At 38.0% G+C, this 16,057-nt stretch overlaps 1 protein-coding gene across 1 annotated transcript in view; it reads right to left on the reverse strand.

Annotated features, from left to right (window-relative positions):
* LOC149566133 (ACT domain-containing protein ACR12-like) overlaps positions 1-16,057 on the reverse strand; it is a 220,169-nt gene that overhangs the window by 163,089 nt on the left and 41,023 nt on the right. The window contains exon 3 of the mRNA XM_089819562.1: positions 15,821-15,937. Within this exon, the coding sequence (XP_089675688.1) occupies positions 15,821-15,937 (117 nt within the window). The remainder of the gene's footprint in view (positions 1-15,820; positions 15,938-16,057) is intronic.

The raw sequence follows: 16,057 nt of genomic DNA on the forward strand, positions 1-16,057 counted from the left end.
ATACTTTCCTAGTTTGATTTCATTTCGGCCGTCACACTTCAACACCAACTACCCCAGCTCAAACATGTTTAGTTCTAGGTGCTTATCATGCCATGTTTTGCATTTGTTCTGTCACCTCCGTGGCCCATTGTGCTTGTGATCGTCACTTATTTAGATCATTTCCTTGCTGTCGGCACCCTTCAACTAATTTTATGGTGCGGTGTATTCTTTTTTCCTATTCGGTCTGTTCATCGTGTGTCGAAGGGTGGGATCTTTCCTTTGTCTAGGTTCGTACTACATATTCTTCCCCTCAACTTCAATTGTAACAGCCTTTCCTTCTTCCGCTTCTTTGTATTCCCTCAAACATTCATTTTCCTCTTTTTTCTCACCTTCGTCGACCCTTAACATATTACAACTTAGAAAGAGTTCGTAGTCTTCTATCTGCCAGTGGTAAAGACCGTTGACAGAATCCAAATCGTCGTCCGTTGATCCTCCTTCCAACCGCAGGACTCCCTCCTGATCTGGTTCCATATGCTGCCTCCCTTCATCTTTTGCTTCAAAATCTGAGGACAAAGCTTCTTCCCCCACCATCTGGGTGTGCAAATCAATGACAAATTTCCTCCCTTTACTTTCAAGTGATAAAGTGTTTTTCTTCCAATCATGTTTAACCCTGGCTTGAATAAGCCATCTGCGGCCCAAAATGGCATCGTATCCTTTTCTCTTCAACGGGATCATGACAAAGTCAAGCAGGAACGGTTGTGTGCCAATCGTCACTGGTTGTGCCATCAGAACATCGAGAGGTTTAATGCCCTATTGGTCCACTGTCAACAACTGGAATGTAGGTGGCCACAACGTCGGTTGTCCCAGCTTCCTCCAGGTGTCCTCGAGTAAGACATTTACGCCGAACCCTCCGTCGACTATTGTGTCTATGAGAACATGTCCGAGGATCCCCATCTCGATGACCGCCGGATGCCGTCCGGATGTGAGGGCTAGCAACATTGGGTCTTCTCCACCGACGGCAATTTCCTTCCCTCTTCCTGGCTCTCCTAGTAACTTAGCAGCTGGCGCAATATTTATGAGTGCCAATCGGAGCTGAGGCATTGTGAGCAATAGATCGCTTATTTTGACGGGTACCTCAGTTTGCAGTCTCTGTCGTACGATGTTCTGTTCTACGCAATTCCTTACTGAGGTGCCGATGGTGTCCTTCAACTGAGATGTTTCTGCCTATGTCACTTTCTCAATTTCCTTCCGTACTTCCTCCAGCCTCTTCTTTTCTTCGACCAGGTCGGGGTATGGTTTTGCTTGTTTCTGTGTGATGGCCAACACCTCTTCTTCGTCTGTCCCAACAGTAATCAGATTCACTCCAAACTTTGAACACTTTGCATCTTCATGATCACCGGGTCCACACCATCTGCATAGTAATTTTGGTGTGTTCGCCATTGTACAGTCTCGGGCGAAGTGGCCCCACAAATTGCATGCTCGGCATTGAACGATCGGCCGCTCGTTCGCATCGTACTGAATTCGACTCCGGCTGCCATTGTTATTGTTATTGTTTGCATTGTTGTTGTTTTGCCCTCTGCTATTATTTTTGTACCCACCTGAAGTGGCACCATCAATGTTTGTGTTTCCATTCCCTGCTAACGCGGAAGCTACTTGTGTCAGAAGCACTTGTTGAGGTCCTCTAGTTTTCATATTGAAGGGGCATTCTTTTGTGGAATGTCCCGTGATCTGACAGATGTCGCAGAATTGGTTCTTTGGACAGGACCCTTTAGTATGATCTTCCGTCTTACACTCCTTGCACCACAGCTCGCTTCCCTTTGTCTCCTTCTGCATGTTTTTAAACTCCATCATACGGATCATTTCCTTCTGTAATGCGCGGACCTTCTTTCTGTTGTTTTCATCATCACTGCTATCCTCTCCGGAAGATGTGTTATCTGAATCGGAGGAGCTATTCTTCTTTTTCTTTTTTGTCCTCTGCTCGCTTTCCAAGTTCATTGCTCTATTGTATGCTTCTGTGTATGACGACAGTGGCACAATTTTCATCTTCTTCCGCAACTTCGGGCGTAGGCCTTCTTCCGCAACTTCGGGCGTAGGCCTTCCATGAACCATCTTTTCTAAAATCCGTTCACTGGCTTACTTCCCATTTTACTTATCAAGTCTTTTAATTTCTTGGTGTAGACGCAAACAATTTCATTCTTCCCCTGCTTGGTATTGAATATCTCTGCTACAATCTCATTATCATCGCGCAACAATTGAAATTTTGCGATAAACTCCTTTTTAATGTTGTCCCAGCTATTTAACTTTTGTGGATTTGTATCCGCAAACCAATCAATTGCGACACCTCGTAAGGTTGCCGAAAATTGCCTTACCCATTCATTTGCATCTGTTATGCCATTTGCCCTCCAAATCGTCTCGCATGTCTTGCAATGTCGGATGGGGTCGGCCGCACCATCGCCATCAAACTTTGGTAGCTTTTCTTTTGGTCCTACCATCACTACTAGATTTTGTGAATGGGCGTTGCTCGGTCCTGCAACACTGGCGTTGTTCACTCCCACGGCGTGGCTTTGCACTCCCACACTGGTGGTGTGCACTCCCACACCGACGATCTGCACTCCCACACCAGCGGTCTGCACTCCTGCACCGGCGATCTGCTCTCCCACACCGGCGGTCTACTCTCCCACACCGGTGGACTGTTCTCCCACACCGACAGTCTACACTCCCACATCGGTGGTCTGCTCTCCGACACCGGTGGTCTCAACAGCTACGAACTTTGGTGAAGAAGGATCTTCTGAAGTTGTCCCTCCCGGAAGTGTATCTCGGACGAAGAGTTCACTCCATGCTCTTGCTCCCTCGGCACTCCGAGCCGTGCGAGTCGATTCTCTTCCGTCTAGACTCTATTCCCTCGGCGAATACAAATTCAAAAACTCCTCCCTTGCTTCCTCCACCAATTCCACCCACTATCGAGTCTCCTCCAACAATTCTTCCGCACTTCTGTGTTCGTCGACAATCTTCTAGAACCTCCTACGTTCGGCTTGCTGTGCCAAAATTAAATTTTCTTGCACAGTACGGAGTCCATCTTTTCCCTTGACCTTATTTCGATCCTTGTTAAGCCAATGTGGCATTAATCTTCATTCCTCCCACCTTCCAGGTTCATGGGGCAACGGCACCAAATGTTTACCACATAGGGTAATTAAGAAATGCACACAGATAATGAACAAGAACAGCAACAGCAGTATTCCCTTTATTATTCGCACATGCCCAAAAGATTACATCCAGAGCATAAGATGCTTTACAATGATCCTAGATGGGGTATAAATACTTTCCGCCGAACCTTCTCGAAGGGGTCCATCAGCTACAAAACAATCCTAATCTACCTGTCTGCTACAAAATCTTTACCGACGATAACACCCTATCGGCTACAGTTTCTACCGACGACAACCCTCCCAAGCCAAGCCACTGCCTCAAAAGACCCTTTATCCACAATAATTAGCCTACAAGGATCACAATAATAGGCTAATCTCTGAAACTTCGACATTGACAAAAATGGGGACATTACAACATCGATGAAAGATTATCACCTCTCATGATATTTTCTAACAAGGGTTTTCAACTCAAACTTCTCTCTCATAGAGAAGAATGTATTGCAAGGAATTTCAGCTCGAACTTCTCCCTCTCAATCTGTGGACTTTTTTCAGTCCAAGGTTGCTTCTAAGGTGGCGACAGACGCCCTTTGAAACTAATATCAACCACCTGACCTCCTCATACAAGGTTGTCTCCAATAAAGTGTTAGACTCCCTTTGAATCTGATATCGTCCTTCTAATCTCCTGGCAGCAAGTTGTATCATGCTTCCCTAGTTCAACAACTATCTTGATAGCAAAAGACCTTCCAACCTACACACATGATCACTGGAGAATCCATCTCAACATTGTAAACTCCATTTGAGTCAATACTATCAAAATCACCAAAAGTTTGACCATATCTTCTATCTGCTTCGTCTCTTTGTCCAAGGTTGCCTCTACTGAACTATTAGATTCCCTCTTGATATAGGAGGATATTTCACAATCTCAACTAGGGATATTCACTTCAAGAGCCTCACTTTATCCAACATGATCATCAGATGACTAATGAATTCTAGATCAAAACTTCTTTATCATAACATTGAGTTGTTCACAATATTGGTAGCATGTGTAAAGCACCAACTTTCTTTTCTTGTGCATCTTGATACAAGTTGCTTTAAAAGGTCCATATCCATCAAGTCAGGAAATGCCTCCATATAAACAGTTGTCAAACAATGGGAATGTGGCATTGGTTATTATTACTCCCCACAATGTAAAATTATCATTCTTATATCGTTGAACAGTTTTGCATCACATCTAATCTGACAAATTTATTTATGTTTAATAGATCTCGACACTTTAGTCAATTTGATAGTCAATTTGAGGCAAGATCTTTGATAGTCAAAAGCCTCTAGTTTCTCCCTCTGACATGGAAACACACCCAACTCACATGGTCCCTATTATGGAAGATATCTTGCTCCAAGAAAGCAATCTAATGATGAGCGAATTAGCCTACTTCACTATCGTCGCTAAGAGTTAAGGACTTTTATTCATTAACTTAGATAATTTGTTTGATTCATCTTGTAGATTCTTAGTCAAGGTATGAAACTGCTGCCTAGAACATTTTGTTGCAAATTTTGCCAGAATTGAGTGTCCTCTCGACTCCTACAACAAAACTTCAGTTTGGATGAGTAATTATGCTGCAAGAAGCATTAGAGCTGACTTTGAATAGTTCTAATACTGTGAATCATATAACATTCAAATTATATTGAAACAATGTATACCAATTCTGCAATATGTATTAATGAGCTCTCATGATGCAGATAGGAATGGAAAATAATTTGTAGCATGTCTCCTTGGAAGATAATCAAATGGTTGTAGATTGAGGTTACTTCATCTTAGTTAGTATAACTCTGTTATAATAATATATAAGTATTATCGGAGACGACTACCCACAGCAAAGACAACTATACTTTGTTGACTCTATCTTAATTTCGATAAATATCCAATTCACTTCTTTATACCAACTGGGAAATGACCAATCTCTTGTACGATATTTGAGGAAGTACATGCGCATTTTCTGATTTGATGTTAGTGAAGCTAGAACTTATATATTCCATAGTGTGTCTCCGTGGACCATATCACCGTTTGAGATCCCAACTATATGAAATGGAGAGATATACAGTGGTTGTTGTGCAGAAATTTTAGAAGACCATAAATGGTAAGTTTTGAAGTTATGGTGGAGGAGGTGAAGAGTTACGACCATCAGATTAGGAACAACTACCACAAATATCTCTACTAAAAGAAGGAAACTTTAGCATGACTAATGTTTCAGGACGCCTCCTTCATGCTCAATTGCTTGCACTTCCATGTCAAGCAAGCGGACCGAGCTTCTTCACAAGTGTCTTTCTAGCTAGATAGCCTCAGCAAAGCTTTAGATCCATTTGACAGAAGCATAATCTGCAATGCCATTATGAGAGATTTTATGATGCTTGAGAATCAGAAACCTTTGCTTCTATTGGAGAAGATGCTAGAAACATCGTTGGATTTTCAAGACAAAGCGGAAGAAAGTTTTTGCAATTTGGTGACTCTACCATGTACAGAATGGTTGCCATTTATGTTATTTAAGAAGGCCCGATATTCTTCCAAATATAGAAATATTATTTGCTTGCCATTTGATCATGTGCCTGTTTTTACTCTTGTCCATGCTTAATCACATGAACATTAAGAAATTGTATATATCTAATGTGGGTGTGTCTTCTTCGTTGTGGAATGGGCTCTCAATTCAATAGTGTATCAATCTTCTTGAAACGAGGGTATTAAAATACTAATTGCCAAAAGTGGGACCTGTTGCTTGGTGTTCAACAATTGTGCTCCCTCTATGATATTTCTCTACTGATGTGCTTCATTCCGGTTCCCTAATGTGCAAAAGATTGATCAACCTCACAAGTCAAACAGTCATACTGGCAATACATATGGACAAATATTTCAAAGTTGCTTTTGCTGCTAATGAAGGATACTTAAGTTTCCAGTGTGACTAAATATATCTCATCACCGTGTTCCTTCTTCGCTTTTGATTGGATTCTCTTGCCCTATATTTCCTCCTTGGTGCTATAAGGGAAAATCTGTACAACATGATAGGGGCAGTATAACACTTTGGGATACTGCACAAAATTTGATATTCATAGAGCACGAAGAAGAAAATAACTCACACTCGAACACCTATACCACCAATGTCCAAGCAATTAGCATTTGATTATTGGTTAATTTATTCAAATCAGATACATCTCTGATTTATGCTCCACAGGAGTACGATTCATTCCAACTGACACGATTTGCTTCGACCATTTGTTTTTCTACCTCCAATGACCTCTTTTGTCACAATCGTCTATTTGACCTCTTTGATGGAATGTAAATATGCAAAACTTGCAATCTCATTTAACTCTCGACAATTATATATGCAAAGAAATTGAAGGTTTGCTGGATAGCGAGGACCTGTTATCTTCTTCATCTGTCTAGACTTGATGACTTAACAACCAACAAATATTACTTTATCGGGACTTGCTTGACAAATGTTGTTTGACCATAAATTAATTATGCATACAAGTTAAATCAATTAACCTACTTGGTAAATGCCACCTCAACCACATTAAAAATTTGCCAATAATAACAATAGTTGTTGTCTCATAATTTTGTCCAAACTAAAAAAGATTATAAACGCATCTTTTTTTCCAGTTTAATTTAAACAAACAGCTTAACATCTTCCATTAGAAAAGAACTTGTCATTTTAAGAAAATCAATATTGATAAAAAAATTGTTTGTGTATAGACCTGGGATAAGTCTGATAAAACCAGAAATTATTATCAAACCTGAGATGAACCTTCTTGAAGAATACTTTGTTGTTATGACGCGATATCATTTACTGCAGATCATTTGTTGTTAAGAAAGAAGTCTCCAACGATATCTTTCTAGAGTTTCAAAGATTGTGAACAATCCAATTTATCATGCTTGCACCAAGTACGTTAAGGTTCATCACCACTACATTTACAAACTGGTGCTCTGATACCATGTTAGTTTTGCAAGATCATTTTCTGCAAATGTAATAACACCTAATTATTTCTGTGTGTTCCAAATGCAGATTTGAATGTTATATAAATATTTGTAGAAGAGTCATGTCTCTTCACTCATCAATTTGACTATATATATATGAGAGCTTGTCTAATTGATGATTAAATAACCATTGAAGGATAATCTCTAGGTCAATTCAATCCGACTAAAGCTACACCATTAACATTTCAAATAGTGTAAATTAATTGGTGTTGGGCATATTTTATTAGTTTTTGAGTCTCTTAAAAGGTCAAGCATAATTTTTGGGCTGAATGTTTTGGGATAAAACGTAAGGTTGTGTTGTGTGAAATACACTACTTTCAACTGTTGCCTTGAATGTTTTTTTGACTGGTCTGTGTGTTGATGCTTATCATGGCATGTAAGAATAAAACATAGATGTACTAGATAAGATAAGATTATTAATATCCAACAAAAGACCACAAAAGGTCTACGTGACTGAGAGTTTACAACTAGACAGTTGACAACAACAAGAGCACAAAACAATGTCCAAGAAAAGCAAACAAAAACAAGAAAAGAGAGGACACGAAGAAAACTAGGAGTCTTTCCTTGACAAAAAGAATTCAGTCATAGAAGGATAAGACAGTAAGTGAACAGGAGCCCTGAATTGTCTCTGTGAACTTGTGGAGGAGTGTCGCTGACGTAAGTAACCGCTGCGAGATTTGATGGATTTGGAATGACTAGCAGAACTGGTAGAAGCAGTTGGCCTTCTCACAACCTGTTAAGGAGATAAGGGTGCAAAAAAGGCAATGATAGGCTGATTAGAGCAATGTCGATGAGGAAGTAGTGACTGTAGAGTACTATCACGAAGTAGAGTGGCTTCCTAAAGATAGAGCGCAAGATACCGTTGGTCACAATAATTGAAGAACGCAAAAAGAGAAAAGCAATCCCGGAAAAGACAATAAAATCTCCCACTGATCTCATAAAAGATAGGGCATCGGAAAATAAAGTGAGTCTCTGTCTCGACCTCGGCTAAAGTACACAGCTTACAGATCTGTTCTCCCTTGTCAATATGATGATCTGTCCGAGCACAAAGACGATGAGAACCAACTCTAAAAGACCCCAAAGAGATATGAAGGGCATGACTCCACCGTCAAGAAAGGTAACTAGGACAGACAATAATCCCATCACTGATCTCTAGAAAGTGCTTCACATAGAAGGCCATTCTCGAATGTAAGCCACCATGAGGGTTAGTCCAAGTAGTAATAATATACTGTCTATAAATATCAAGTCTGACATGCTCATTTAACTCCTGTCTAGATGGGAGAAGATGAGCAAGGGCATTCAAAGAGAACTGATAAGGAGGGAGACGATCAATATCAATCCCAATTGAGCTCAACAGAGAAGATGCCTATGCAAACCAACAATGAGCCCGAGAGCTAGTATCAGAATGTGCAATAGCAACCGAAGAGCAATATGAATATCTATCACACTCACCAACCGAATCTGCAAAGCCGCACAGACGATGAAGGAACCAAACCAAATCAAAAATAGCCGCAAGACTGAAGGGATGAGCACCAAACTCGACAAGAATAATACAGTGAGGAGTGAATCTGTGACATCTAATGATGCGCCACAGAAGCAATGTCTAAACCTGCTCAATCGAAGCCCAACCAGAACTAAGGAGAGAAGGCCCCCAAACCATTGAGCCATAAAGAACATTCGGCCAAACAAGGGAGTCCAAGAGGGATAACTTGGACAATGTATCTTGAAAATGGTGTTTGAAGCATTGTTTCTCAAGCATAGCAAGAGAACCCATACCTTTGGTAACTCTGGACTGTATCCTTGGTCTCATACTAAAACAAGGCCCAGAAAACTTGACTCCCAGATACATATAAGAAGTGATCTCAATCTCCTATCCCTAAAAAAGATACGAAGATGAGAAGTTTTAAGGCAATTAAAGATCTTAACCCGAGTCTTAGCCAAGTTAACGGCTACCTGTCTCTAAACACAAAAGGAAGCCAAACCATCAAGAAGCCTTTGTAAACTCTCTGGAGAAGTGAGAAGAATCACATCATCCATGAAAAGAAGAATGGAGATCAAAACCTGGTGTAAGTAGCAACTATCACCAAGGAGCGAAGACTTAAAAGGAAATTCCCAAGCTCATCAATATACAAACCGAACAAAGTGGGAGAGAGAGGACAGCCTTGTTTAACCCCAATGGTGCTATGGATCGAGACTAAGAAACCATCAGGAGTCCTAAATCTACCCACAACAGTTTCATAAAGTCTCATGATAGTCATTAAAGCTCTAAAATAAAGCCATCCTAGGAACAAAATCAAAAGCCTTGCGAAAATCAACAAAGCAGCAGTAAACTTTCTCCGATTTGTGTCTAGCCTCCTTAATAATAGCTCATAAAGTGAAAATATGATCCATAGTCTGATAGTTAGCCCGGAAACCAGCCTGACCTCTAGCTCTACAACCCTTCTTGTCAAGCTCTCTAGATAACATAGCATTGAGTGTTGTAGCATATAATTTGGCAGATGTGTGCCCGATCATAATAGTCCTATAATTCCTAGGATCAGATGCAGGACCGGTCTTATGGATTGGATAAATCAGATGCCTGGACCAAGAAATCGGAAACCCAATACAAATCATCTTATTAAATAGTATGGAGAGATAGGGGTAGAGAATGGAGGCACCAAACTTGAAGAGTTCAGCCTGAAACCCCTTATCATCCACCGCTCTGATGCATCTCATAGATCTGATGGCCTCGTAAATGTGAGACGGGGTGAACAGGTGACAGAAAGGAGGCAAAATAGTTCTGTAAAATTTTGATTGATATTTGATGACTAGAAATATATATCATAGGCATCTAGGTTGAAATAAAATTTAACAAAAAAAATTGGGAGCTATTGTGCATTATGTTTAGTAGAATATGTAGAAAATAACATTGGGTGGTAGCTTCACATATTTCTTGTAGGTTGCATTTTCTAAAACAAGAGTTGATGGATGAAATCATTTACATTATCAATAATGAAGTTGTTTTGAGAAATAGAGTCGATGTTTTGAGATATAAACTTTGAACTATGATAGAAAGTGTGCAGCATTAAATGATTTTTAAGGATTTATGTGGGGTAAGAAATTGTGATTGCAAGGAAAACGTAAGTTTTGGTGGGTAGTGATGACTACCTACATAACAACTTAGTTATGTGATTAGTGTACGAAGATGTGATTTGAGTGTATAATGATAAATGAAGTTACATGTTTGAGATAAACATTAGCAGCAATAATTCATTTGGAGTAGAGCTGAGTAACTTCAATACTAATATAATTTTTTTCAAAAGAGGGTACAGCAAAATATAAGACTATGCAAAATGTTTTAGCGTTTGAGTAGACTACATTTTCGACTGAAAGATGTATGTTCTAAAGGAAGCTTATTATTAAGTGACATTATTTTTGAAGTTGCGTATAGGTGTCTTTTCAATTTTACTAATATTTGAGTTTTGCATTTCAGAGTTGGCGCCCTCAAACTAGGGTTGGTGCCTCAACTAATTAGAGTTGGTGCTTCAAAGCATAGTTGAAAATCTTGGTCTTGGCAATATCTCGGCTGACCCAAAAAAATTCAAACTCTTGAAATCGCCATAAACTCGGCAAAAAAATCGGCAATAACCCAGTACTTTTATCAAACATTTGAAAATATATAATTTCTTAAAATAATCTTAAAAAACACAACATATACACCAAATTTGTGGAACATATAATGATTTGAGATATCTACCATATATTAATTAATGTTTGAGACATACATTACAATTAGAACTTAGCATATTAACATAGAATCATTACCAAAAAAAATTGCAACATCTAAATAAACATAAGTTCAACACATATCAAACTCCATGAAAATACAACTCCTAAATACATATTAAGTTTTAGTATTGATCAAAACTAGAAGTAGAAATCATAAATTGCGTCTACAAATAAAGCTCAAAAGAGATCGTTGTTGTTGGGTGGGTGTTGCTTAAGTAATTGCAACATCCTCAACTGGTCCCTAAATAGGTGCCTCAACAAGTGCCTAAATAGGTGCCATAATAGAAGTCTTTGATGGATGACCTCGCTCACATTCCCCCTCATGTGTTGCCGCTCCTGCATCCCAAATATCTGCCTCCATCTCAAACTCAGCTAGCTACTCATCAGTCAACAAAGGATCCTCATGCACATCCACATGATCCCCATCAAGAGGAGCAATCCAATCTGTTGCATAAGGATCAATTTCATATGAAGCCTGCCCTTGTACCCTCTTTTTGTGCAATCAAAGGTTGTACCGCACATAAACCAAGCCGTTCAAGTGCTTCTTAGCCAACCTATTGTACTTCTTTGTGTGTCTGTTCTCCAAAGTACTCTAATTTCGCTTGCAACCAAAAGCACTACAAGGTTGCGATAATATTTGAATGGAAAGCTTTTGAAGATTAGGTGTTGTAGCACCATAATCTTCCCAGCACAAATCTAAAAGGATAAGAAAGCCATTTATAATATGGTCAAGATTCTAATAAACTTATGAGCAATATAAATGGTATAATAAAACAAAACACATGTACCTTTTTACTTAGTTGCACGGTGTATCTCCTACATTTGCAATTAGGAGGAGAAACAATGGCCCCTCTTCCCTCTTGTAGCTTTGTAACTCATCAAGTATAAGGTCTCAAAGGTCCATATCAAAAACCAATCTCTGAACATGTGTCCAGGCCAACTTGAACCTCTACGTCTTCTCGAAAAGGGTCAAAGAAATAGAAAATGGGATTCAAATAGTAGGTGGTTGCATGAATCTGCTGGTGGAGTTGTCGGTTCCACCTACGATCGATTATGTTCCATATGGATCTATAATTTGGTCTCATTTGACCTATACAAGTGTTGAATGACCTCTTTGGCCCTATCCATGGCCTCATATAGATACCCTTGGGGTTTTTATCCCTATCCACCATTCATAGAACCTTTACCAACAGTACTAACACCTAGACATAAAAAATTATACAGAACTTAGCTAATTGCAATATTTGACAATTAAATAATAAATCAATCAAGACTTGAAAACTTAAATTGATGATCTCCTCCATTAGCTTGCCAAATCTAACATCAAACACAACCTTCACAACTTTATCTGCTTCAGGCTTCTTGACATAAGGACTCTATAACCATTTCACACTTGCAAATATACACCTCAAGTTGTTCAATGTTTCCAATATGCTTTGCAAGTTGAGAGAATTAGTAGCAAAGTGTGTGATCCCTACTTGCACAAGATCCTTTCACTAATGTGTTCTCTCATAAGACTCAGTACCCATGTGTGATGTACTTTGCAACATTCCTTTCATCTTCAACCACCTTCTCCACCCAACTCAATTTCCCTACATCCTCAAGGAGCAAGTCAAGGCAATGGGCAGCACAAGGGCTCCAAATAATGTGGGGTGCCTCTCAATCAAAAGTTCATCGGCTGCCACATATGCAACTGCATTATCAGTCACCATCTGAATGACATTAACCACTCTCGTTTCCACTACCACCTCATCCAAAATGTTGCACAAAATATTTGCATTTTTCACTTGATCAAAGGCATCAACTGATTTTAGAAATTCTATCTCCCTAAAGCAACAACAAAGTTAATGAGCATCATATTCCTACCATTTGTCCACCAATCAGATATAATAGTGCAGCCTCTTTGTTGCCAAAATTTTTTTTGCTCTTCTAGACACAAAAATCAATCAACCAATTGATCCCAATATAGACTACACAAAGCATTGAAGGGAATATCATTGTAGAAACAAAATCTTGCAATGGCCACCCCTTGTCTTCTCATGTACCTCTTTGTCCCATGCAGTGCCTTTCAATCCAAGTTGAGTACCAAGAGTGTTACATGGAACCCAAAATTCTGAAATATGGTCGCTCACATTGTCGGATGACAATCCTCATATTCATGGTGCAATGGAAAAAAAAATCTTTCGACCCTGTAGAACTAAAATCTCCCACTAGGGCAGCCATGGCATTTCCTGTGCTCTTTTTTGCTATCTTCTTTTTCTCATATGTATTAAAGGCTTGTTATAGCCGCGGTGGTAGCCTCTTCAGGACAGCCATCACATGGTGTGATATCATGGCCTTCTATCCTTCTAATGTGATATTTTAGTCAAGTTATGCCCCTACTCATCAACTTAGGACAATGGTTACATTTCACATCCCGTTTTGCTTTTGGTGTCCTATGTTTCCAAAACTCATCCTTATTTCTGCTGCCGGCCATTCTCTAAGTACAATTATTGGTTTTGTTACCTGTGGCTGTAAGTCTGCAAAAGCAACGATAAAAAACAAGAATATATACAAAATATCTTTGTATATTATTGTATTTTTAAAAAGTTTTTGATTCAGAAGCATAGTTGAAAGTTGAAAGTATCTTAGTATAAGATCTGATTATACATAATACATATCCATTGAGAAGTTTAAAGATGTATATGTTTGATGTAAAATTATACAGAAGATATATATTTATATCATAGCTGAAATTTGAAAATATACAAAATTCATATACATATGCAAAGAATATTATATATTTTGTGAGTGTGTCATATATGCAATATGCATAATAATATATATTATTGTATATCAAAAAATTTACAAACACTATATATAATAATTATATATTTTTAAGAAACAAATAAATCAGCAGATATAAAGTTAGAAACAACATAACAAATATATACAACTAGTTTCAAAATATATATTAAAAAAATTATAATTTATTACATGTGTCTAGACTTAAATGGTCGTTGGCATGTTTGGCTGAGATTTTCTAGAAAAATGTCTGGAAAATCGTCTGGACTATGCAAAAACATTCGCAAAATTGCCTAAGAAAATCTTTGTGGCAGCTACTTGGAAATGAGTCAACGACAATGGAAAAATGGTGCCAACAACCCTAAAAAAACTTTACATTTGGCATTTTGCTTTTTCTTTATATGTTGACTAGGTGGACATTAGCGTTTTATGCTAATTGGGCGGCAGGCATGGGACCCATTTTCGTGGAGGCATATCATGATTTAATCAAGATATATTGAAAATTTTCAAGCCACAAAAAATTATGTTATTGCCTACGAGATATGGGGCGATTGTATCGTTCGGGTTAGCATCTCACAATATATGTGCTATGCACGATATAATTGCAATATTTGCTATTATGCTTTAAAGTGGGCTGGTGCTCTATGAGTTGGTGCTCAATTTTGTAATCTAGGTTGGTGCCCTTTTTGGTTAATGAAAGTTTTATATACCGTGTTTTTTCCCCAAAAGGGTTTTCCACAAGAAATCTGGTGTTAATGTTTTTATAGTTGCACTCTTTATGTTTATGTGGTTATTAATAAAAATTTATCAAAAATGATAAAATTTCTAATATTATAAATATTCAACTTAGTAGTCTATGCATAATTCTGAAAAGCAGAGCATATCTTGATTTTCTCCTTCAAACTATGCTAATATTGGCTTTATCAAGCATTAAGAATTTATGATAATATTCAAATCAATAAAGCATAGCACAATACTCAAAACTCAATCATACAGAAGCTTCTCTATAAATGCTTGCAAATGTGCTGAATTATAGGTTCTTGTTCCTAACTCAAAGGTGACAAACCTTCCAATTCCCATGAACCCAGAAGTGATTTCATCCTTCCGACTTGTGAATACCACCTGGAATTCAAAACCAATAACTTGATGTATTTTTCACTGTTTCTGATTTGATGCTTTAATGGATTATGCTTCAATAAGTTTTTGTTTTATATTTATTGTTGAAGGAATTGATATATGAAATATGAATTTATAAGTTAATTTATTGTTGAATGAATTTTTTAATTGATATCTTGGATTATTGATGTTCAAATGATTCAATGCTTCAACACTTTTTGTATCAATGATCGATTGATTTGCTTGACTGCTAAATTGTTTGTTTTCTTGATCACAAGATGAATTGATGATTGATGCTCATCTGATACTTGTTTGCTGGATTTCTTGAGGGATTGATGATTGTGTAAATGATGCTTCTTCGATTAATCTCCCCTTTATTAGCAAAGGGTCACCACGCTTCACTGCTGCATTTAAGAATAATAATTTATTTCCAAATTCATTCCTTCATTCCAAGCTTATGCTATATTTATTCCTCGCTTAATGATCTCCTCCAAGAAAATAATCTCCCTTTTTATATCTTATTCTTCAGTAGGTGACAAACTTTCATGATTTCTAACCTTTGAAAGAGTCACAACTAGTCATCCTTAATTGTTGTCTTTTGTAAATAATTATTTATTTCCAAATTGATTGATTACTTCCTTCACAATCTCTTCTCAAAAAATGATCTCTCCTTTATACCTTAACCCTTCAACAGTCATAACTCTCCATTTTATTTCTTTTGACCATTCATTAACTTAAATTTTTCTTTTTAGTTTATTACAGTTTACTATTTAATCTCAAAAGGGACATTACATTAAAGATACTTCAAAGTTCAGATTATAGGATTAAATGGCCACAAATGCTGTGAGGGAATTAGGGACTTTACGTGAACATTTTAATATGTAAATCTCTATCTATAACTATAAAGATTCAGGGTCTACAATGACATCAACTTGAAATACAAAGTTTCTAAACAAGACATAATATATGTAAGTGTTTTTACAAATGGTTGTTTAAGGAACCATACCGTGTCCAGAAGCGCACCAAGGCGATCACCAAAACTGACCTCCACAATTGTTGCATTGGAGTCCGAGTCTTGATCTATTAAAACTATTGGAGTTGGGACAGCACCTTCATCAGCATCCTGTTAGAATGTGCACAATTCTGTATCAATTACTGTGTGATGCTTATAAAAATTCGATAATAAATGGTTAGGCACACAATGCAGCAAAACAGAAAGCCCTTCTATTAATACCAGAACTAG

This window comes from Cupressus sempervirens, chromosome 3 (genome assembly GCF_028749045.1).
Source record: "Cupressus sempervirens isolate cs-2001-9-10 chromosome 3, ASM2874904v1, whole genome shotgun sequence".
Lineage (NCBI taxonomy): Eukaryota > Viridiplantae > Streptophyta > Pinopsida > Cupressales > Cupressaceae > Cupressus > Cupressus sempervirens.